Source organism: Callospermophilus lateralis, chromosome 13 (assembly GCF_048772815.1).
Source record: "Callospermophilus lateralis isolate mCalLat2 chromosome 13, mCalLat2.hap1, whole genome shotgun sequence".
Lineage (NCBI taxonomy): Eukaryota > Metazoa > Chordata > Mammalia > Rodentia > Sciuridae > Callospermophilus > Callospermophilus lateralis.
This window is the reverse complement of record NC_135317.1, coordinates 15,521,055-15,545,258: the sequence shown is the minus strand read 5'-3', so window position 1 is coordinate 15,545,258 and position 24,204 is coordinate 15,521,055. Positions and strand designations below refer to the sequence as shown.

The window sequence follows — 24,204 nt, the reverse complement described above, 5'->3', positions numbered from 1 at the left end:
AATTCTATAATGAAATACTATGGGCAAGCTGATTTCCCCAAATTCAGCTGGCATTTTAGGAACCGTTTCCCTAATAGCATTAGTATCACAATCTACTAATTTTGCCAAAATCTATAAGATTTTCCTTACAGAAAGTAATCTCAACTTTCTTTTCCAAGAACCAGAAAGGCTACCAACGGGCATTCAGAGTGTGAAATTCTAGGACGAAGGAAAATCCGGCCTACGAGGCCAGATGGCAGTCACCCTAGAGGCCCAGGTGCTCCCCTCTCTCCTCAACCCCAGCTTCAAGATGCCGCCTACCTTGTCCCACTTGGTGCGGATCTCATCCATAGTGACGGTGCTGTATGGGTTGCTTGAGCTGATCCTGATGTTGTAGCTCTGAATCACCTTCTCTACCTCGTTCTGGATGGCCATGATGGACTGCCGCTCTCCGTCTGCCTCGGGCAGTGTAGCCTTGAACTGCTCGTGGGCAGTGATCAAACTCTGCACCAGGGAACAAGGGAGAAAACCCAGATTACCGTCAGTTTCACAGGCTTTGATGTTCACACACAGGAGTGTCTGTATGTTACCTGCAGGCACCTCTGGAGAAAAACAAAGCCTGCATGTTTTACAAAATCTCTGCCTGGAAAAAACAATTCTTCTTCAAAAAAAATCACCTTTGCCTTCATTATGTCTGGGCCCTGCTACTATTGAGGTCTTACTGTTTGCTGAAAAAGAGAACTTAGCTGTCCTTTCTAGCAACAGCTGTTCTTCTCAACCCTGTACTCATCACTTGCTACCTCATTTATAACTAAAGACAACAGCAGAACATCTGCTCCTCAAAAAGAGAAGCCCTCAGAACCCAGCTCTTCCCCAGAAAGCTCCATACAACCTCCACAAATCAAACACATTCCTTGATGATAATGTGTCAGATGAGAGACTGTGAGTCCCATGGTCCACATCTTTGCTGCCTGTGGCCCAGGATGAACCTACTGCATACTTTAGTCCTGCAGCACATCAGCTGCCAATAGGCTCTTACTAAACAATGTGATGCCTGAGGCAGACGTAGCAGTCTTGCCTACTCCAAAGAAAGACAAAAGATTTTAGCGATTCACCTCTGCTTTGCAATGTGCATAGAAACACCAACGAAGTCCCTTTCAGATGCTGCAACATTCAAAGAAAACACCTGCTCCTTGACTCCCAATGAGACCTCATCCCCATAAGCCCTCAGAGGCTGAAAATACCCTAAACTGAAAACACATTTAGCACACTAACCCACCTGCCATCATCACCTAGCCCACCACACGTTGTACAGGGTCTGTGGTTTCCTCTTGTGATGGCGGGCAGACCAGGAGCTGGCCCTGCCCAGTATCACAAGAGGACACTCTGCCTATTACCAGTCCAGGAAAAGTGGGAAAGTCACCATGTAAAGCCTGGCTTCTACAGAATGTAGGTCACTTCTGCACTGTCATAAAGCTGAAAGACCCTACACTAAGCCGTCTGAAGTCAGGGGCAGAGTGAAACTCCCCTGATACTGGGGGACCACTCTTCTAGCCTGCTCCTTGGCAGCGAGGTGGGAGTGCAAACCTGACCTTCTGTGTTTCCATTCTGCTGATGACATTCCTATTTTACAGAAAAAGAATTACAAAAGTATTCTTTTTATATTCTATTATGTTAAATTCACTGTATGATGGTCTCTAAATAAATTGGAACCTGTTTGAAAGTAGTTTCCTCCCTACCATCACCACTTAGAAGACTTATTTACAGCTTTGAAGCTCCAGAAGACCATGTGGACTGGAGGGAGGAAGAAGGTGCTGGTTTGGGATTTCTTATGTTTTATGATCTGGCAAAACTCTGTAGGTCTAAACAAATGGCAATAATGTACACATTTGTAAAGTAGTTAACTCAGCAGTCAGTAGACTCATAGCTTCCCATGAGCAACTCTAAGAGCAGAGATATCCAAGTTGCTCAAGGATTCAGCATTTTTTTTTTTAAGGCAACCCCTTTGAGATGCATCCAACATTACCTGATGACAACTGGTTGCAGCAAAAAGGCAAACAAACTAAGGTTCAAAGGGCAACTTATTTGGGCTTTCCAGCACATGCTTTTTATTTTAAAAAAGTAATATATACATAAAATTACATATATATATATATATATATATATATATATATATATATATATATGTATGTATATATATGAATAAATAACAGGGCTGGGTGCAGCCCACTGCTAAAGCACATGCTGGCATGTGTGAAACCCTGAGTTCAATCTCTAGAGCCAAAAATAAATAAACAGATGACTCAGTAAATAAATAAGACCACCTCTAATGCAGGTAGAGTCGAGTCTGGCTACCTGTATCTCCTCGATGCTGTGCACAATAAACATGTCTTGCAGGTCTTCCATAGCACCCTCCATCCAGTTGTTGAAAGGAGCAGCCCTCTTGGCGAACTCCAGGTGTAGCTGATCAATTGTTTCCAGCAATTTCTCTGTTCTCTGAAGATCAGTTAAATAGAAGGGAGTGTTAGATTAAATTGAAAAAAAAAATCCTCTGATGTACAGAGAAATGTAAACACATATCCCAAAACAATAAAGTGTTAGCTGACACTTAGCATATGTCTATAAAAGGTTAACCAAGGTTCAAATGATTAGGCTGTGCCCCGAGGGCCTTGTGAAGGATTTAATGACGCCCAGAGCAGTCTTGGTTTCAAAGCGCCCGAAGTACTCTGCTAGATATTAGATTCTGGAAAACTGAGAATCCATATACAGTATTCCTAACTTGCTTTCAGCTAAAGCAGGTCTTGGTAAATTAGAGGCTTGATTCTCCAACTGTGGGGTAGCAGGAAACTCAAGACACCTTCTGCATTATGTTGTCTACAAGGTACAAGAAAGCTACGTGACTCTCTCAAAGTCACCTACAGAGGGAGGAGAGAAGGAACTAGCTTGGCATCTCAATCCTTACTTGGAATACAATGCTCACCTCTGTGGGTTTATGAGAGCATGAGGCTTCCAGCATCAGAGAGAGATGGTGTGCTGTTCTCCACAGCAGAGGTGACGGGGAGCAGACCGAGAGCATGCTGTACCTGGGGGTCTCCCACTATTAGATACACCTTCTCTCCTACTCTAAAATGTTGGCACAGTGTCTGTTGTGCTTGGTCCTTCCTCCCCCTATTTTCTATGCAAATGTGTAACAGCCAGCTGGCACTCGGAAGCTTGAGTCCACACGTTTATATTTCATTAGAGTCAAGGGGAAAAGTCTGGGACCTGGAAACGGCCTCTTTCCCTCAGGTCCCAGGAGTCCTTTCATGGTGAAAGGCTATTAGGTACCCTTAAGCCCACTACCTACTGTCTTCTACCCACATCCTGCACACAGAGAAGCCCGGATGCACTCTGAGTCTGTTTCTCATCATTTTGTCCTTGAATATCCATTACCACTTTCCCTCTGCACGTCTCAAATTGGGTTCTTCCTGATTTCTTGTCAATTTACACATACCGAAGGACTTTTGGAAATTTACTATAATTACTACTTGAGACCAAGTGGGCTTATACCATCATCCCTATACTTCTTAAAAACTTCAAAAGAAACCAATAAAAAAATACAAATTGATGGTTTCAGAAAAAAAAAAAAAAAAAAAAAACTTCAAAAGAACACACAGTGCTACCAACCTCCCATGTTCCTATCTCCCACTTTGTGTATTCCCTTCAGAGGCTCCATTCACCAAATGATCTGTTTAGATTTAAATACACAAGTCCACAGAGATGCAGAGAATACCAGCAACTTAATTAAAGAACCTCCATTAAAAGACTTCATGTCTACAGGTGCCTTTAAGACTTCACCTCCAAGGCCTCTCTCCTCTTCTGAGTGAGGGTCCCCAATCTGTCCCACTGGTCACAAATTTTCTGGCAACGATCATTGACATTCACAGCATCATGATAATCCAGTTCACTAGGAATAGTGAAAATAAAGATTAGTTTTCCCAGGTGATATGAGGGGAAATGGGGCTCAAAACAGACAAGGACGTTTTGAATAAAAAGATCTGGCAAGAGAATTGACAGGGCATTTCAGGGTTTTATTGACTATCCCCATTAGTCTTAGAAAAATTATAAGAATTAGTAAAACTTTTATGTCGGTCAACAAATTTCTAAACTGAAAGAACGCTGTCCCCTTAATGCCTCTGGTTAGCCTTCTCCCTCCTTGTTCTCTCTGAGACCCTCTGGAAGCATGATTTTTAAATGGAAACTGTAAGTGAAGCCAACTCTCTGCCCTGAGGACAGTCCTGCAGGCCACTACAGCCACAGTGACCATAACATCGCAGTGAGTCAAAGGGGAGGGAAGTATGGGCTTGCACTGGGTGTCCTTGGTTCCTCTGGAAGGGCACAAGCTCACTACGGAGTATAGCATCCTGTACTGGAGAGTACTGTGACTTTATCTAGCACACAGGGACTTCTAAAAGAGGGCAGGACAGAGCCCTTCCGCATAGGGACCACAAGGTTCTTGCCACTAATCCAACAAGCCAGAACAAAATGATTTCTTGCTAAATGCTAACCTTTCCTGGCCAGATCCACCCATGGATCCCTTTTGGGGATCACTGTGAGGTGAAGAACTTTCTGAAAAAAGGCTTGATTAGAAGGTCAACCTCATGTCTCCAGGGATAGGAAGTTTCGATCTTCTACAAAACCTAATCAACCATTAATTAAGATAAAAGCAAGAATCATGGAAATGTAAAGACATTCAGGAGGCTTCCTCAAGAGAACAGGAAGAGACAGCTTTGCGAAGCCCCCCTTTCCTTGCCCCATCCATTTCCATGAGGATTAAGTCTTTTTTTTTATTTTTGACCTTATATGAAGGCAGTGGTTGTTCATTGCTGTTTCTCCTGCTCACTCAACCTACTGTTTTTGCTATGAGCAGAAGAGATGCCTGGCTTGCTATCTCAAGGTTCTTCAGTGTTCACCTGACTGTTCCTCTGGTAGACAGAAGTTTTTTGTCACCTAGTCAAAACCTGTCCAGTTCTCAGGAGCAACCAGTTTTCCACAAACATGTTCTCTTCTCTATACTGAAGCTAAGATTCTTGTGCTCATTTCTTTTTCTTTTTTTGGTACTCAGGATTGAACCCAAGATCACTTAACCACGGAGTCACATCCTCAGGCTTTTTTTTTTTTTTTTTTTTTTTTTTTAGTGTTTTGAGACAGGGTCTTGCTAAGTCCTTAGGGCCTTGTTAAGTTGCTGAGGTTGGTCTTGAACTTGCAGTGCTCCTACCTTTGCCTCCTGAGTTAAAGGGATTACAGGCATGTGCCACTGCACCAGGCATGCCAATTTCTTATGACCAAAAACAAAAACAAACAAAACCCACCACCCCCCCGACACACATACATGCACGCACACAAAACAAGGGAAATACACCAGCAGTGGGCACATCCCTGAAAATAAAAACAAAGGCAGCAATGGCTCTTCAAAATGCAAATATTGGGGCTGGGGATAGCTCAGTGGTAGAGTGTTTTCCTAGCATGTTCAAGGCCCTGGGTTCAATCCCCAGCACTTGAAAAAAAAAAAAAAATAGAAGAAAGACTTCTCCAACACAGGAAATGAGCCAGGCATAGTGGTGCATGCCTGTAATCCCAGTGACTCCAGAGGCTGAGACAGAAGGATCTCAAGTTCAAGACCAGCCTTAACAAATTAGCAAGATCCTGTCTCAAAGTAAAAAATAAAAAGGACTGGGGATGTGACTCAGTGGTTAAGCGTCTCTGGGTTCAATCCCCTTTGCCCAAAACAAACAAACAAACAGTCCAAAATTGGAAACAAAAACCAAAGGCTGCTTCTACATATCCCCAATGGAGATGCTAGTGCTCACCCCTCCAGTATTATCATTAGGGTCTCTCCTCGATAATCTACATGCACCTGCTGCATGTGTATCTGCTTTTTAGGAGTCAGGATTTGCATAATTATATACACTATTTTTGTGTACTTTGAGAACTGCAAAAAAAATGACTTATTACTTTAAGATAGGCAAAAAAGATAAAAACATTACAAGCAATATAATGGACACAGACCAGTTCAATATGTGGTTCATCTCAACTATGTCAGGAAACAGGCACTAGGGTACCAGGAATAATAATAATATGAAATACTTCTTAAATTTTATGGGCAACACTTAGAACAGCTCTAATTACTCATGGGAACTATTATAGAGCATTAAGTAGCCTGAGTTTCTTTTCATCCCTTGTTTTATTGGTAACTATTAATGAGCAATCAGAGCCAACATGGAAGCAGCATGAGTTGTAAGACTATGTAAAGGCCACAACTTAGAGTAGAGTAGAGACAGGATATGAAGTCCACAGAAAATGAAGTGCTTATATGGAGCTGATACGACAAGGCTGAAGGTGTTCTCTTTTAAAAAAGGCCCCACCTGTCAATCAAGTTTGCTCTAGTCAAAGTGAGGAACCTGGGTGTTTTAAAATGTAACATACTGAAATCAATTTTTATTATTTAGTTTTTAAAGTTATTATTATGTGTTAGGCTCTTAAAATCCTGCAAATGTATCAGTGATTATAATGAAGGGGAAAAAAGGAAGGACCGAGAACCTCCACCTAGTGCTCAACCCCACCTGGCCTCAGTCTCTATACCAGCTCTTGCCATAAAATGAAAAGCAGAGTAGACAGTTGCTCCAGGGCCCAGATAGCGGCTCCTTTTGTGCTGTTCTCTGCACAGGCAGGTCCTCCTCTTGGGTGGGGCCAGGGTGAGGCTGCCCTGCCCCACCTTTGGAGCCTAGGCCTCTGCCTTGCATTCCCCAGCTGTGGGGGGCTGGGGTGCTGCTGGATGGGAGGCAGGGATTCTTCCACAACCAATGAACCTAATTCAAATCTGTTTCTACATTTAGAGAAACAAGAATCCTGCCCCAGGATGCTCTGGCCTGGCTCTGGATCCATTAGCAAAGAGGAAGGGAGGCCTCCCTTGCCCTCTCCCAGGGGTCCCCAAGACCCATGCCCTGGGCTTCAGCACGCACTTGAGCTCCTGTGCAATGGCCGCAATCTGCTCCACACGGTCCTGATGGGCCGCCAGGTCACTCTCAAAGGCCTCGTGCTTCCGCAGCAAGGCCCGCACTTCCGTCAGGGATGCAGACTCATAATCCTTCTGCAGCAAGATCTGCTCTTTGCCTGCAAAAGTGGCATCAAGCAAGTGTGAGTACCCTGCAGCCTCCCAGCAGCTTCCTCGCAATGGATAAGCACCCCAGAGCACCGAGTTTCCAAAGAGGTAAGAGGAGGTGCCAAGCATGGCAGGACTGAGGCAGGAGGCATTCAGCACCCCAGCCCCTCCAGGTGCCCACAGCCCATGGTGCCCCAGGCGTGGTGGCACACTGAGGGCATTTCACAAAACAAAGCTGTGCTCTTCATTACTGAGTATCAGACACTGCCCCTCCAGTGCTCAGCTCAGCTCAGTGAACCATGGCTCCCAGGAGCTACTGGGTGGCTGACTGTGACACCCAGGCTCTGTTCTCCGCCACAAGTGCCACCCCACCACGGTGCTTTCTGCTTGAAAGCTTTACTTCTGTGGTCAAATGTGGCCTGGGTTTTGTTGTCCTGAAAATAAACATTACAGATTTTCCTTCCTGAATCTCCACTTACTTCCCCACATGTCTTAACTCCAGCAACTGCTGTGGTTGAAGAACTGGATCCACACTTATTCCCTGGCTAATGACCTATAAGCATTTAATTCCAGAAGCTGGACATATATCTGAGTGGTGGGGCACTTGCCTCCCATATGTGAGGCCCTGGGTTCAACCTCCAACATTACAGGGGGAAAAAGAATTTAATTGGATAAAGACTGAAATAGAAAGCAAATATTTAATGATGAAAACACAGCACTTATGGTGTGTCCAACACTGATTGAATATGAATTCATATTCATAAATATGAATTCACCAAATCTTCATGAAACCCTTCAAGGGAGCTGTTACTGCTGTTCCCATTCTGAAGAGGACACTGGGGCACTGAGAGATCACGCATTTGTCCAGGGCACACAGCTGCCACTGTCAGGGATGGGCACCCCTACCTGTCATGTCCTTGCTGTGTAACATCAAAACTCAAGCAAAACAGCACAGGGTAGCAGAGAATGACGGGACATCTCCCCCACCTCTCTCAAAACAGACTATTACAGGGTGGAGTGAAGGTTCTGTTCCTCTCCTTCAGCAGGAACGACCACTTAGTCCAGCAGACACATCACCCTGGCTACAGGTTCAGGTCCATTTGTAAGGCCTGAAGGAAGCAGATGAATGCAAGGGCAACGAGGAAGTCAGACCACAGAAGACCATCCTGGCTTTCCTCCTTCCCTGTTAGATCTTCTAGGTAGAATACTTGATGGCATTTGATACACACCTCGTGGCAGAGGCTGGGCTGAGGCTGTCTGATCCACTGTTAGGCAACAGACAGCTACTGTGGAGCCAGACAGGAGAGAAGGAGGCCAGCCTCCTACACTGAGCCAGCCTCCTACACTCAGAGGCTTGATTAGAACACACAGCTTCATGCTTTCCTCTTGAGAAACGTAGCACTAGGACCAAGGCAAAGTGGAGGACACCTGCCTGTGGCATCACAGATGCTGGTGACAATTAGTAACGATGCCTCGTGGCTCTGCGCAGCTGGACCCTGACCTCCCAGAGCTGAGTGTGGGCCTTGTGCACTCACCATAGGCCTATGTTTTGTGGGTGGAGGCCTTCTGCCTCCTGGCTCTGTGCAGCTGGACCCTAACCTTGTGCACTCACCGTAGGCCCAGGTTTCGTGGGTGGAGGCCTTCTGCCTGAACTTCTCAGCCAGATGCTCCAAGCGCTCCAGCCTCCGGATCTCATTGAGCAGCCATTCCTCATAACCCTTCTCGGCTTGCTCCAGCCTCTGCCAGGCGCCAGCGATGTCCTGGTGATGCAAGGACAGGCACGGCAAGGTTGTTATGCATGGGCCTCCTGGGCCTCCCCTGGGCATCCTCCAGTGCCCGTCTGGCAGTACTCCCTTTGTTTCCTTTTCCTTCCCCACCAATCAATTATCTTGGTTTCCAAATGTCTTCATCACAAGTCAAAATACAGCTGCTCTCCTGTGCCAAGCCCACACTTCTCCAGGTATGGACAGAGGCACTCGGGGCTTAAGTTTTCTGGCTACAAAATGAAGCCTCAAAGCCATCCTGAGGTCAAGCTTAGGTGGATATCTAAGGGAGGAGAGGGTACGTGATCCTGCCGGTAGATCTATGGGGGCAGATGTGGTAAGGTTGGAGAAGGGAAGAAAGAAAGGCCATTCCTGGTATATCTGCTGAGGGCCTGCTCTTTACAGGACACCATTCATGGGCTGAGTCAACAACTGCACGACGGCAGGTGAAAAACATCAAGAATGACAAGGTGGCAGAGTGCGTGCCTCTGATCCCAGCAGCTTGTGAGGCTGAGGCAGGAGGATCGCAGGTTCAACACCAACTCAGCAATTTAGCAAGACCCTGTCTCAAGATTCAAGAAGTCAAGGCCTCCTTCTCAGCAGCCCACCAGGGAAGGGACCCAGGCCAGAAGCCTTTAGGAAAACATGAGGCTTCCCGCGTTCCCAGGCCAACCCCAGCTACTCACCGACACCATCTTCCCCTCAGAGGGCATGAAGGCAGGCCGGTTGCTGATCCGCAGCTTGGTCTGCAGGGTGTTGAAGTTGATCTCCAGCTGGCACTTCTCCTGCACCTTGGGGGGCTTGTGCTTCCGACGATAATCCCGGAAGTCCTCCAGCTTTTTCTGCATGGCCTGCATGGTTTTCTCAGGAGTCCGGTTCTCCAACCAGGGGATTGTGCGCCGAATCCATTCCAAAAGCTGCTCCCAAACACAAAAACACTGCTGAAAACACCAGCAAACTGCTCCCAGTTAAAAAAAAAAAAAAAAAAAAAAAAAGAGGTGCCTGATCATTTGGAATAGGTTAAACTAATGCTCCCCAAACTACTGAAGGGTGGTCACAGTGCCCTGCCCTGAAGGCAGGGAGGGCAGTCCTGCGCACGGCAGTGAGAAAGACTCCTGGAGTCTACTAAGGGCCACCGGTGAGTAGTGACCCACCCCAACAACACCAAACACAGGTCGAAACTTAAAAGTCAGCACGCAAAGTCATGTTTAACAAAAAATGTGACAGTTACAATAAACTCAGGGACCGGACATTAGCAGACAAATGCTGGATGGAGCTTCCAAATTAAAAGGAAGAAAGAAAAAAACCTGACATGGAGGAAATGTAGTGTTATAAACTCAGCAAAGAACTGAGTTTAAATCAAAATGCATTTTAAAAAAATATGCTTAAATCTAATGACTCTAATGATTTTGTTTACTAGACAAATGTACCGTAAGAGTGGGGCTGACTCAGTGCCAGTGCCTATTTTAACATCCAGCTTTTAAGTAAACCAGTCAGAGATCAGTGAGAATGGTGGTGCATCCCCGGCTCCTGCACACCCCTTCACAGGCCTGAAAACAACCCACAGGAGGCCCGTCATCCCCCCAGGCCTGCTGATGGTCAGGAAAATGCCAGCAGACTAGAATAAAGCAGTGTAAGTGGTGAGACTGCTGCAGTGCAAGGTCTCAGGAGCATAAATGAAAGACCAAGTAAGAAATGGGAGGATTTCATTACTGAGAACCAACTGTCCTTCTGTTCTGGTCATAATTGAAACCTGAATTTCATTGCAGTCTTAAACAATGCTGTCCAATTGGATTTTTCCATAGTAAAACTATGAATAACAAAGAAAGAAAAAAAAACAAAACAAAAAAATATATATTTCTTCCCTCAGTAATATAAAAATATAAACTCAGTATCACTAGATTAGATTAACATAAACTATTAATTGGGACAATTTACTCCAAGAGTCCTGATAATTTTCCCTGTATAGACCCAATATCAGGTAAATTAAGTCAAGAGCAAAAATTATCTGGGCTTGAACATGAGCCATTGTATTGGAGTCTGTTCTCGGAGGATGTGCCTGTGGGCCTTGCCCAGCCCAAGGGAGAAAAAACTCCTGGGCAGGCAGGACATGCCTCCTTGCAACCTGTGCTACAATGAGGACAAGAGATCAACAGGGACAGTGCTTCTCTAACCAAGGGTCTGGCGGAAGAGCTGTGGACAGGCATCCCTGGACCTCTGGTGCAGACCCTGTGGGGAGGGCGCTCTGTTCTGGATGCCCTGGGTACATGGCAGATACACAGGCTGGGCCACCTCCTCACAGCAGGGTCATACAAGTTCTGTTCAGGGGCCATTGAGTGGAGCAAGGCTCCTGAACACGATTCGCATCCTGTGTGACGTCAGGAGGAACACACGTCCCGCAGTGTCATCTGGGGATCCGACCCACAGAGCAGAGCCCAAGGAAGGGTGCACTTCACTAGCTGGGACCACGCGGACCAGCTCTATGCTCTGGGGCTGTTTGCAGCGGGACCTGCGTGGCTACAGGATAACCCTCCTTTCAGATGCAGCACATCTTCTGCCTTCCTTCTATCTGAGGTGGAAAGTGCAAAGACCATGGACGCTCCGCTTCCCACTCTGCGCCTCACCCCCTGGATGGGTGTGGACAGAACGGGGCCACCAGTTTCCTTTACCTCACTTGCTAGCCTCTCATATTCTTCCATCAGCCTCTCATTCTCTTGATTCACAGCAAGAACCTTACATATCCTGTTAGCCGCTGTCTCAGCCTGCAAAACACAAGAGGTAAACGGAACGGCTCCAGCGACAGGGTGCACACACACAGGCCGACAGGGCCAGGCTGAGGGCGAGGAGGGGTGGCGTGCTGAAAAAGGCACAGAGTGGGTGAGGGCAGGATAGGACAGAGAGCACAGCTTTCTGACACTGAATCATTTCACACTGTTTTTAAGTTTTCACAGAGACTTACACAGCAGGCTGGATATACTGTGTGCAACAACGGGGAGATGACATTAGTCCAAGACACAGGCTTTGTAAGACATCAAGCAAGTTAGTAACAGACATGTGTGGGTCAAGGAGACCAAATCTTGGGTCCCTGAATGTCTGTCCACCTGAACACTCCTCAACACTGATCTCATGGCAATAGAGCAGAGATGCCCTGAATGACACTGGACTTCAGAAATCAAAGCAAGAGTGACTGGCCCTAAGCACACACAGTACTGCACTAAATGCACCCAAGGTATCTTCCGAAAAGGGTATGCAGAACTTTCTAGATAGGGTCCTCACACAGAGCTGAGCTTGCTTTAGGGTTTTGTTTAATTTACTGTTTAACCTGAGGAGTCACTGTAATCCTCTGTTGTCATATGTGGTCATGGTCTCAAACCACAACCATGTGGTGGATGGAGAAGAGGAACATGCTCAAGGATGCTTCCAGGCCCATAGCTTTCCACCAGTCTGGCCTCTGAAGCCCTCTGGGCCTAACCACAGGCAGATTTCAGTTATGACTGCTTCCCAATGATCACTTTTAAATGAAAGGGACTGCAGGAAGACACACACCATCCACCCTGTCTACCGGAATTCCACATAATGTAAAGGGTGAGCAGCGGGAACTGGTGAAGCTGCAGAAGCTGAAGAACATTCTCCCAGTGTCTGGGCTGTTTACTGGAGGAATGTGACTTTTCTTTTTTTGAGGCTATAGCACTTGTATCCCTTTCACTGTTCACTAAACAAAAGATTAATCTTGACAGATATGAGAACAAATTACTGAGCCATGAAGGCGATTTCCAGGCGGATGATCAAGGGAAGGCATTACCTCTCTTGTCAACCCCCACTGCCTGATGCATGTGGCTTGGTCTTCAAGGCACTTCTTTTATTCCTAAAATCCAAATGTTTCTACAATTGACTAATGAGATAAACAAAAGACCTCAGAAGGAAAAAATGTAGACTAAAAACCCTTCCGTAACTGTGTAAAGTTAAAGCATTACAAAGTATTTGCAGCTTGGAACTTGCTGTGTTAGGTTGTTCGGTGACACTAAGAAAGAGTCCAAGTCAGATGTGAAGCACGCACACACACGCCAGGCACACACGGAGCAGCCAGCCAGCAGTGCACGGGATCAAGTACCTGCTCCGCTCCTGCGAAAGCATGGTAGAAGCAGGAGACGTAAGTCATGATGGCTCTTTCGTCAGGTTTGGGAGTGTTCACAATGTCTGAGGGGGAGAAAATAACACAGGACACACACACAGGCGAAGAGGAGAAACCAGGGTGAACACAGGGAAGAGCAAACCAGGTCACATGGCCTGTTTTCTATGCATTTCACAGGCCCGGGATCCTGACTGGGAAGATTGCACAGCACTGAGATTTCTCCAGACAGAATAATCTAAACACACAAGTTTTTTGAACAATCAACTGGAAATTTGTGCTCCCTATCCTGATGGGCTTTTAAAGGGTGTTCAGTGCATGACCACGGAACCCGCTGCTGCATCAGAATGTCACCCTTTTCTGGAGACTCCGCTTGACAAACTGCTTGGAGAGTGCACGTCACTCTGAAAGATGCTCAAGATACTAGCAGACTGTTCTGGACTCCCCCATCCTCACCATCAGAGTGGCCGGCATTCTCTGCTCTGAAAATCACCTAGATAGAGAGGGCTTGGTGCTCACCCTCCACACACACTTGCCACGCCACTCAGAGAGACACCAAGAGTGATAAAACATGTAGAGAGAAGGGCAGGCACGGCCATGCTCCTGAGTGTCCACTACCCTCTGCACTAGCTGAAGACCAATTAGAATAGATGACCATGCAAGTACACCCCTTCCTGCTCCACCCTGGCAGCTTCTTTATTCCTAACCTTGCTCATGAACTCTAGTCAGTCAATGACAGAATGAAGCTAACACAATTCCCTGTGATCCCCTAGAGCAAAGACTTATCACCGGGTTCACCGAGGCCATTAACAGGAAGAACATGGAATTGTATGACTGTGTGAAATCCTCAGGAAAACAAACACAAATGGCGTGCCACTGCGTGAACAGTAAGTTTCAAGAAAACTAGACTACAAAAGACAAACGCCAGCTTTCTCAGAACAAGATGGGTTTCTTTACTCAGAAGAAAGGGAAAAAAACAAGAAAATGAGAGGGAAAAAATCCAGACATAGGAGGTCAAGGTGAGTGGTGACCTGTGTTGGCGGCCTCACCTCTGCACACCAGCAAAAGCATGGCAGTAACAAGGAGCATGAGTCATTGAGGCCCTCTCCTCGGGTCTGGTAGTGTGTGCTGACTCTGCATGGAGAAAAGGTGTTAGCTGTGGATGTTCTAGTCCTGCAGCTTCTGCCCAGTGCTTCCTCAGAGAGGCTGTGATTCTCCCCTACCCCACACTGGGGCTGTTTAAATCTCGGCTCAAGTCCAAGAAGTTACGTTGCAAAGTCAGCACTCTGTGCACTTCCAAGTACTGCCATAGGAAATGAAGGAGCTTCCCAGAGAAGGCACTGCCAGCCCAGAAGAGCCTCAACTAGCAAGAAAGTCATGTCCGTGGCCAGAACAAGGCCTCCAGAACTTTAGTGCATTCACAAGGACATCCTGTCACTACACACAAGGCCCAGGGTCACCAGGCCCCTGCCAGGTCTACAAGGAGCCAAACCCCAGGGTTCACCTCAAATAGGTTCATGGTGAAAAGTAGGAAAATAACTTTCACAACCTCTTAAAATTATGCTAAAGAGTTCAGATGAGAAGAATTCACTTTTCTCTACAGGTACAGTTCCTGGCTAAACAGGCCAATTAACCACTTGAAAATCCCTTCCCGGGTTCAGAGACCAACACAAGTAACGTAAGGCAACAGTGGCAGTGGAAAGTCAAGGTCTTCCAAGAGGCACTAACGAGCTGAGAGGAGGAGACCTGGACCTGCCATTGCATGGAAGAGCCCCGTGGGTCAAAGCAAAAAATGAAGGGCACCGTGTGGGGTCTTTCCATCTGTCAGATTTTAGCAGAGCACGCTCTGTACCCAGGCCTCTGCACCCTTCCACACTGCTGGCCTGCAGAGACCCTGAGTAATACTCCGTAAGGACAACAACACAGGAGCGTTCTTCTGATCAGTTAGAAAGGAAAGATGGAAAAAAGGAATGAAAGATGAGGAGAAAGAAGACTACAGTGGCACCTTTCCCATCAGCCACAAGGGACACATGAATTGGACAGATACCCAGGCCAGGAGCCAGAGACCAAGACAAGAAGCAAGAGAGAGTGTGGGCAGGCCCAGAGCAAGAGCAGTGCCAGAACCAACAACTGGTCAGTGATGAGCAAAACTGAGACCTGCCTCAATTCAGAGTGCCAGGGAGGCATCAATGAGCCAGAAGGTGACTTTGCTGATGTGTCCTGGCTATTACCTCAGGAATTCCAGGTAATTATTCTCACAGGAGAAGCCAAAGGAGAAACCACACAAAGAGGAACTTATTTTGGAGAGGGCAGAGGGACAAAGAGCAGAAAGAAATCTGCTGTCTTACTTCATTGTTATATTGACTCTCTACCTCTGAAGAATTTTAGAAAAACTAAGTAAAATTCTTAAGAGTGCATTCAAGTGTTAGCACCAGAAATGAGTTTAATAAGTGGGCAACAGTGAAGTCCTGATTGAAAGATCACAGTCATGGGCTGAAGTACGTCACCCCAAAAGACATGCTGAAGTCCTACCCTCCAGCATCACAAACGTGACCTTGTTTGGAAGGAGAGTCTCTGCAGATGGGATCCAGGGAAGGTAAGGGCATGCTGCAGCTGGGAGGGCCTGACTCCAACAAGTGTCCTTATACAAGGACAGACACAGGAGAAGGCCATGTGAAGACCAAGGCAGGGACTGGGCTGACACTGTCACAAGCCAAGGACTATCTGGGGATCCCACCAACACCTTGATTTCAGACTTACAGACTCCAGAGTTATTAATAGGAAGAATATTTCCTTGTTTTAAGCCACTCAGTTTGTGGTTACTTCTTGTAGCAGCCCTAACAATCACCAAAATAAGTAAAAATGGAAGGCTGCTATTAACTGTAATCAAGTTCCTTACTTTTCCAAAGCAATGGACCATTAGGGAATAAAATAATAACAACAAAGTGAAGTCTGAGTATGACTTTGTGGCTTGAACTTCTCCTTCGCCTCCAGGTACCCAGCAGAGGGCCTTTCTCATTCTAAGAGCCTGGTCAGTGTCTTCTGAGCAGTAGGTGACCCCCGGATGGACAAAATGAAGATTCCTCAAGTCTGTTCTGGAAAGAGGTGCCACAGGCACAGCTCACATGAACTCACCATGTACAGAGTTGTCCCAGATTCAATAAAACAATTCAGTTTAGTTAAAGATGAGATGTGAAGGTCTGGCTGGTAAACTGATGGCTGAATGCTCCTTACTTAATTCTGCAACTTCTAGTTAGTTACAAGGAAGGGTTCCCCCCGCCCCACTTATATGTCACAGAGAGATTTATTTGCTAAACTTATCTCTATGTGGTTAAGGAAAAGGCATTATGTTGTTGGAAAAAATTAAATGCAGAAAGTCTTTTTTAAAAAATGATAAACCAAAGCATTCTGTTTTCTGAGCTAAAGCTGAACTTTGTGCCAAATCCTTTCACTGTAATTATGCTGGCTTGTTTTTGAGCAGGGTTTAAATACATACATATGAATAAGTTAAATGTAAAACTCTAATACTTATGTGTCTAGGAAGAGAAGTCTGTCAGGAATTACAAGAACTTCAACGTAACTTAGCATAAAGCTCTGCGAGGTCCCTTGCAGAGCCATTGCGCTAGAATCCAGGGGTCCTCTAGAACTCAGCGGACACACTCCCAGCTCACCTTCAGCATCCAGCATCTTGGGGATGTCCAAGTGCTTCTCCGCGATCTCCATGGCCAGGTTAATGTTTCCTATGGGGTCATCCTGCACAAAACAACACAGCCAGCTCTTTAAAATACTGAAGCAGAACTCAGGGACAGCGCCTCTTCTCCCCTCACCTTGGGGAGGGCTGCGCCACCCACACGTGACCCTACCCTACAGGACTGTCCCTCTCGCCTTTCCCCCACTGCCTTGAACACAGCAAGAAACAGCAAAGTCACAGAAACCACAAGACCCATGCACACTGCACTGCACACCACACAAGCACAAGGGACAGGCTGTCAGGAATCTCTCCACTGAGAAGAATGAATGGCACTTCAGAGCATGTGTTCCAGCCTGCGAGCCACACAATTTCCATCTTGCTCAAAGGAACCATGGAAGACACATCTTCCAGATCTGCAGAGTGGTTTTGGAGAAAGTTTATTCTAACAGGTTGGTTTGAAAAATTAGAGAGGGGGTGGGGGTGAGGGCGGAAGGCAGAGGAGTGAGGGCGGAGGGGTGACTGGTGGAGGTCAGAGGGGTGAGGGCTGCAGGAGGTGGAGCTGGGTGAGACTCTAAGTTCACAAAAGAGGCTACAGGCAGCTGTGAAGAACAAAAATAATGTTTTCATTAAGTCAAATCCTAAAAAAAGTACAAAATCTTAAAAACTGTGAATTTGTGAAGACATGTTTTCTAAAGATTACATGTATCTTTCATTGTGAGATTGGTTAAATATGTATTACAAAATAAATTTAATCTGAGGTGAAGAACTGAAATACTGAAAAACTAAAAGACTTGAGGTATTGTTCTGATCTATTAAGGAATTAACTTATATGTCTGAAATGGATGGGGGTAAAATAGAAAAATCAAAATGAAAAGTAGTGCTGTTACCCAATTACGCAAGAATGACTGTCATCAATTTTAACAGCAAAGCTGTTTGAACATTTTAGGAACTGTGACGCTTTGCGATGAGCACAATCATTTAAATAGGATAATTGAAAAGTGCAAGTTTAAAAACACATGTCAGCTTCCGGGTCCCATACAATAGATCATTATTTTAAGCAAAAAGTAAGTTAACTAAGTATGGTTTTAATACAGTATGTAAGTACTTGACTGACAGCAGATCCATGTAGTGAATTTCACCTGCGTATTGTATGGATGTGCTTATGAAGCCAACTAGAGCATACAAGTTTCTTTCTTTTTCCAAAAATTATTTAAGACTTAAGATTTTGACATCAAAAACCGTAATGATTCTGAGACTATAAAATCTGTCTCATCTGGACTGTAACATAAAGAGAAAACATGCAGCAGTTGAGTAGTTAGCTCAGCTATTGTCCTAGGAGCACCAACTTTAGAGTGAGTCATGAAGAAAAGTGTGTGATTGTATCTGCACACATACACGTGAGTACACATATGCATACATATCTAACAGGCTCTGATCTCACACCATGTAAAGGATTAGCTGCTGTCATTTATTATCACTTTCCATCCATTGCAAATAGCCAATCACCACAGGTCTATGGACCTTTCGTAACAAACACTAACCATTATAAAATGCTAGTTTATAATGAGCCTATCTAGTACAACTGAGTCTAGTACAGTTTCTTCATTTTGCTAATGCAACAGAGATTTATGGGAAAAATGTACATTGTCCATATGATTAAAATGTGTCAAGGGAACTTGGGGTAATATGTACATTGAGGAGCTGGGGGAAGCTCCATTTTCCACTACAGCACTGTAGTCTGAATCCAGGATGTAAGTGAACTCCTCATGTGCTTCCCTGAGTCCTTGGAGACAGGCTGGGGTAAGGGTGGGTGGGCAAGCAATAACTAACAAGATGTGGGAAGCAAGGACCTTTCCGACGACCATCCGTGCCACACAGGTGAGTACAGCATGCAGCAGGGCAGATTCCACACCCAAACACAAGCACACCAGCTAAGCACACCAGCACCCAGGGGGACATGGGCTGGGACTTCCGCTGGGAGTGGCTAGCAGGGGTGGCCACGCTAGCCTCCAGTCGTTACTTCTAAAGCAGCACACACCATGCATCTGGATGGGGCCCTGACTTCTTTTTGCATTGCTAGTCACACTGCAAACTGTTCTTAAAGAATGATTTAGAAAAGGAACCTACAACTTAGACACACTAAACTTTAGGCTCAAAGAGAGAATTAGTTTTCTAAGTCCAATTGTCTAAAACAAGCAAAACAAAACAAAACAAAAATCCCAAAACTTTTCTAACTAACATCATGTATCAATAGTGAGACAGGAAGTATCCTTTGTGCGAGAAACAAGTTAATTAATTGAGTAAATATTCCTGCCACTAAATTCTCAGAAAGGCAAAGGGAATTTTAAAAGGCTTGGAGTATTTGAAAGTCCCTTGCCAAAGGAAATACATATATATGGGCTTCAATGCTCATTTTTATACTCCAGGAACATAAAATCTTTAAGAAACATGGATGACACCTTCCCAGGAAGTCCAACCAATCATCAGCTGTATTTTGGTGGAGGCCTGGAGGCCTGGCCTGGCTTTTGGTGTCGTCCTCCATGGCAGATGAACATGCTTCTGGCTGCCATCCATGGCCTCCCAGGAAGGCTAGCTGGGAGGGCATGCTTGTCCAGGGAGGGTTTTGTGGCAGCACTGGGTCTGTTCTAGTTAGTGCCGATATGCTCATTCTCAGAACCACATGCTGAGCACAACGGAGGGGACACTGCATGCTGGGTCAACCCAGAATGACCTTGTTAAGCTTTGAGTAGTCAATGAGGTCAGGCCGGTGTCTGTGGATGAGGGCACAGAGTCCAAGGCCATCTTTCCAGCTTCACAACCAACATGGGGGAGAAGAGGAACATGGTTAAAGGAGAGAAAGCAACAAGCAGGCTCCGCTCGGCAAGATGCTGGCCTTCCCTCTGACTGAATACACCGAAGGGACCTTCCCCTTGACCCTACCCAGCAGGTTGGTGGTCCCTTGCACGCCCATCTTCTTCCTGGGGGCAGTAAACACTGCCACCTCTTGGTCCTCTCCTTTCCGTTTTCAATGACAAGGACTTGCCAGGGTCTTGCCTTGTTTCCATGGCACAGACCATGGCAGGAGGGAGATGCCTTTGTGTTGTGCCTGCCCTTCCTGTCCCAGATTTCCTCCTCTCCTCATTCTCCACTTTGGTCCTTACCCTTGGGCTGCCAAATAAAAACCCCTGAGAAACTCTACTCCGAACATGTCCAGGGACCTTCCCATTTAGTTCAGGGACACTTCAAAAGCCACCATTTGTTCCTGTGCATTTCTTTCTTTCCTTTATTTTCTAAGGCAAAGGCATGTAGGCAAGGGGACACACAAGGAACAGGGCGGATTTTGATTTCCAGGCTATTTCCCATAGACACCAGCACTGATCACTCCTTAGCCAATGCCAAGCTTGGCACGTGCAGGTGACAGCAGGGTCGGTGAAGTCTGGCAGGGTACAGAGCTCTGTGCCCAAAGGTTTGGGAGTGGAAGGAGACTCTGGTGGGAGCCTCCAGGCCTTGTTGCTGAAGGGCTTGTAACAACCTAGGGTCAGTGGAAAACAAGCAAGAAGGTGAGTGGAAGCAAGTCTGGGGCTCTGGCAAAAGGCCCCAGCCCTGCTTGGCTCCTATCATCTGCCAAACAGCATCCAGTGGGGACAGGGCAGCATTTCCCCTTCTGTGCTCCAAAGGCCTGGGTGGCTCAGTGCTCATACCAGGCAGGCACTCTCGAGATATCTGTTGAGCTATAAGAACCTCCCAATCAGTCCTTGTGGCCCATCTTGGTCCTTCCTCTCTCCCACATCCACAGACCCATTTGTATTTGAGAGTAACCCACACTCCAAAGGGTGAGTATACAACCAAATCTCCATGTCCACGTGATGACAAATATGTAAGAGACAGAAGACCGCAGCAAGCATGAATCCTGATCACAGGTTATGTCAGCACTTCACTCATCTCATTCCCTGTGATTTTTTAGAAGTAATTTTCCTTCTTCTTTTGAATCTTGGAGGAGCAAAGCTGATGACAAGGCCTGAGGGATCAGGGTGCAGCAAGTCTACCAGGGTCTCACCTGTCACTGACAAGTGACCACCAAACCTACTGCCTTCTCCCAGCAGCATGTGAAGCCAAACTGAGGCGCATTCTTGTGCCCCAAATTCCTGCACTTTGGTTGTAAACAGGGCTGCCTTTTGAGCATCCCACACCTCTACTGAACCTTCTCCCCTGGGAGAGCCTGAGCATCAAGAGTTCTATACCGTGGTTTTCCTTCATACACAAACTCCAGGCAGGAGGAGGTAAACCCCAGAGTAAATAAACATGGTTTCTCCCAGACGCGGTGGATTCCAGTGAGCAGGAAAAGATCTCGAGGCCCTGTGCTTACCTGGTGTGGAAGTTCTGAATGTTCACATTTCTATAAGGAGCTGTTTTCCTCTGACACCAAAGCAGCAGCCCTTCTTTGGCAGATGTTTCTGTAACAACAGCCAAGAAAAAAAAATGTCCATAGGAAGGACTCATTGTTTAGTTCACCCAGCTCCTACTTGCTTTTGTAAGAGACCTTCCAGGAGGCCATTCACCAACAAAGCAGCTCTTCTCCCAGTCTCTGCTAGCAGATGAAGCTGGAACCCCAATCCTAGGGACAAGCTTCTTAAGACTTGTAAGAGTCTTCAAAAGGACAATGCAAGAGTGGCCAAAGACTATAGCATAAAAAAACACCAAAGCCAGACTTCAGGGTGACTGATAACCTACACTCTTTAAAATTAAATTAAGATAATTGAAAAAATATGTGGGGTTCCTGCTAGGTGAGATGACAAGCAGGCTCCGCTCGGCAAGATGCTAGCCTTCCCTCCGACTGAATACACCGAGGGGACCTTCCCCTTGACCCCACGCAGCATGTTGGTGGTCCCTTGCACACCAGGGATGTCAATTACTCTGGACTGGAGACTGTCCAATGTGAAAAGGCAGGCTGTGGAGACCAGGATGCCGCAGGCCGACCCCTGCTTCTCAACTGACTGCATCCTTTAAATACCAGGAAAGCTAGATGTGGGAACAATCTTTGGGGAAGGGAGTCTGATGGGGCCACCTAAATCTCTGCACTGGCTGAATGTTTATGCATACAATTCCAAAAAGCATAAATAAATGAAGCAATCTGAAACGCAACTCCCACGAACTTACAGAACAACTAACCTATCCATCTCGTTTATAATCCATGCTCTTAGGTAAAGGGAATTCTCAGAGACCACTATGTTTTAAATTTACTCCCAGTGATTTTATAATCCAGAGTGTTACTGGTAAACGTCCAGTTTGGTCACTTGAGTTTTGACTAAGTTATAAAACCCGTCAGCACCCATGGCAGCCATGATGATGTGCTGATGACCACCTGAGGGCACAACAGGAAAGGCCACTGGTTCACTAGCAGCACCCCCTGCATGAGCCATGCTTGCCCACTGTGACACCCAAGCCACTTCCCCACAGCAGCTCCAGGCAGTGACGATAGGGGAGATGGGAGTGGAGAAGGCCCCAGCCGCACCAACCTCAGGACCACACAGCGAGCGTGCGCCTCACCACGCCTCCACCCTGCCCTTCATGCCCAGAACTCCAGGAGGCTGGAATGCCTCAGCCACCCCTGCTGCATCCCTTGCCCTGCCAGGCATCCCCAGCAATCTCGGGCACTTCTGCTGAAGACGAGTGCTGGCATCTTCAGTCTCCTACCTCTCCTTTACTTTCTTGGAAGTGGCCACCCATTATTCTATTGAAAAAAACTGGCTCCCTCCAAAATTTAGTTCTAATAACAGTATCTTTTTCTATCTAAAATATATCATTAAAAACAAAGATGATTTTCCACAGACTTACTGAAATTAAAAATTAGTTCATAAAACTAAGACAAATAAAATGTTAGCAAACCAATATTATGCGCTGTGTTGTATACTGAAGAACATCTCCTGGAAGGGACTTAGGTACTCCGCTCATGAAATGACTACTTTTTAATTAATTAATTAATTTATTTATTGGTACCAAGATTGAACCCAGGGGCACTTGACCACTGAGCCACATCCCCACCCTATTTATTTATTTATTTATTTTGAGACAGGGTCTTGCTGAGTTGCTTAGGACCTTGCTAGGTTTCAGGGGCTAGCTTTGAACTCATGATCCTCCTGCCTCAGCCTCCCAAGCTGCTGGGATTATAGGCATGCACCACAGCACCCAGCATAAAATGACTACTTTTTAATGTTCAATTCTTAATCTTGTGAAGAGCTTATTACTGTATTCTTTTATTTTAGCATTTTATAAAAAACTGATTTGTAATCTCAGCAGCTCAGGGGGCTGAGGCAGAAGTATTGCAAATTCAAAATCACCTCAGCAATTTAGTGAGGCCCTAAGCAACTTAAATGAGGACCCATCTCAAAATAAAAAAATAAAAAGAGCTGGGGATGTGGTTCAGTGGTTGAGTGTCCCTGGATTCAATCCCTGGTGCCAAAGACACACACAAAAAAAACCCTGTGATTTGACTATATTATTTGGGGCATGTAAATAATTATTTTGGGAAAATTCTAGTGGAACATACCATTCACCTGAAATAAAATTAAGTTTTAAATTCATATTATAATGAGTTTAAAATTGGTAATCAATCAGAAAAAAATCTGAGGTTAAATTCACCCTAAAATATTTGGTGAAAAAGAATTTGCGGCTGGGCACAGTTGCACACGGCTGTATTCCCAGTGGCTTGGGAGGCTGACGCAGGAAGATGGCAAGTTCAAAGCCAGCCTCAGCAATGCGAGGTACTAAGCAACTCAGTGAACCCCATCTCTAAATAAAATACAAAATAGGATTGGGGATGAGGCTCAGCGGTCGAATGCATACCCTCTCCCATCAAACAAATAAACAAACAAAAAAGAATTTGCTAGCCCAGTATTTCCAAAAGTGTGAACAAGATGTTTAAAAATAATAATTGATTTTTAGAGTAGGTTCAACTGTTTAAACATTTAAATTTTAAAAGTATATAATACCTGACAAAATTATCACCAAATAATATTTTTTAATAAAGCAAAAACTTTTAGGAAATGTCTTGTTTTCATCAGCAAAGAAATATACTTTATGATAAAATACCTCAACATAAGTTTTCAAATTCAGGCTATTTATCAACACTGGCTGGTGGTCATTCCTGAACCTGAATTGAGGTTTTATTGTCATTATATCCTAGTTTGATTTTAGATGACATAAATGGGTCTCTGGTGCTAAAAGGAAATAATCTAAGTGAATTAAAATTGCCTTAAGGATAAGCGCTACAGGCGTCAGGTCACTGGGAAACTGCTGGTTCTTAAGGAAGTCTTTGTAAGTTTGGGCTGGGCAGAATGGCAGACAATGCCTCCCTCACCACCAGGCACCTGGTTCTCGGTGAGATCACAGAGCTGGGGGTACAACCACACTCTGCCATCACATATGTTGTGGTTTAAGGGCTAAAAAGGCTAGGTGCTAATTTTAGGAATCTCAGTTTGACACTTGATTTTTCAACAATAAT

The 24,204-nt window shown here is 45.6% G+C and overlaps 1 protein-coding gene across 1 annotated transcript in view; it reads right to left on the bottom strand.

Moving 5' to 3' along the window:
• Actn2 (actinin alpha 2) overlaps positions 1-24,204 on the bottom strand; it is a 60,993-nt gene that overhangs the window by 11,587 nt on the left and 25,202 nt on the right. Inside the window, exons 5-15 of the mRNA XM_076832234.1 lie at positions 21,070-21,157; positions 19,435-19,513; positions 16,684-16,765; positions 12,995-13,080; positions 11,553-11,645; positions 9,570-9,800; positions 8,733-8,880; positions 6,981-7,131; positions 3,817-3,925; positions 2,335-2,475; positions 301-483 (exon numbers count right to left, since the gene is read on the bottom strand). Coding sequence (XP_076688349.1) covers positions 301-483; positions 2,335-2,475; positions 3,817-3,925; positions 6,981-7,131; positions 8,733-8,880; positions 9,570-9,800; positions 11,553-11,645; positions 12,995-13,080; positions 16,684-16,765; positions 19,435-19,513; positions 21,070-21,157 — 1,391 coding nt within the window. The remainder of the gene's footprint in view (positions 1-300; positions 484-2,334; positions 2,476-3,816; positions 3,926-6,980; positions 7,132-8,732; positions 8,881-9,569; positions 9,801-11,552; positions 11,646-12,994; positions 13,081-16,683; positions 16,766-19,434; positions 19,514-21,069; positions 21,158-24,204) is intronic.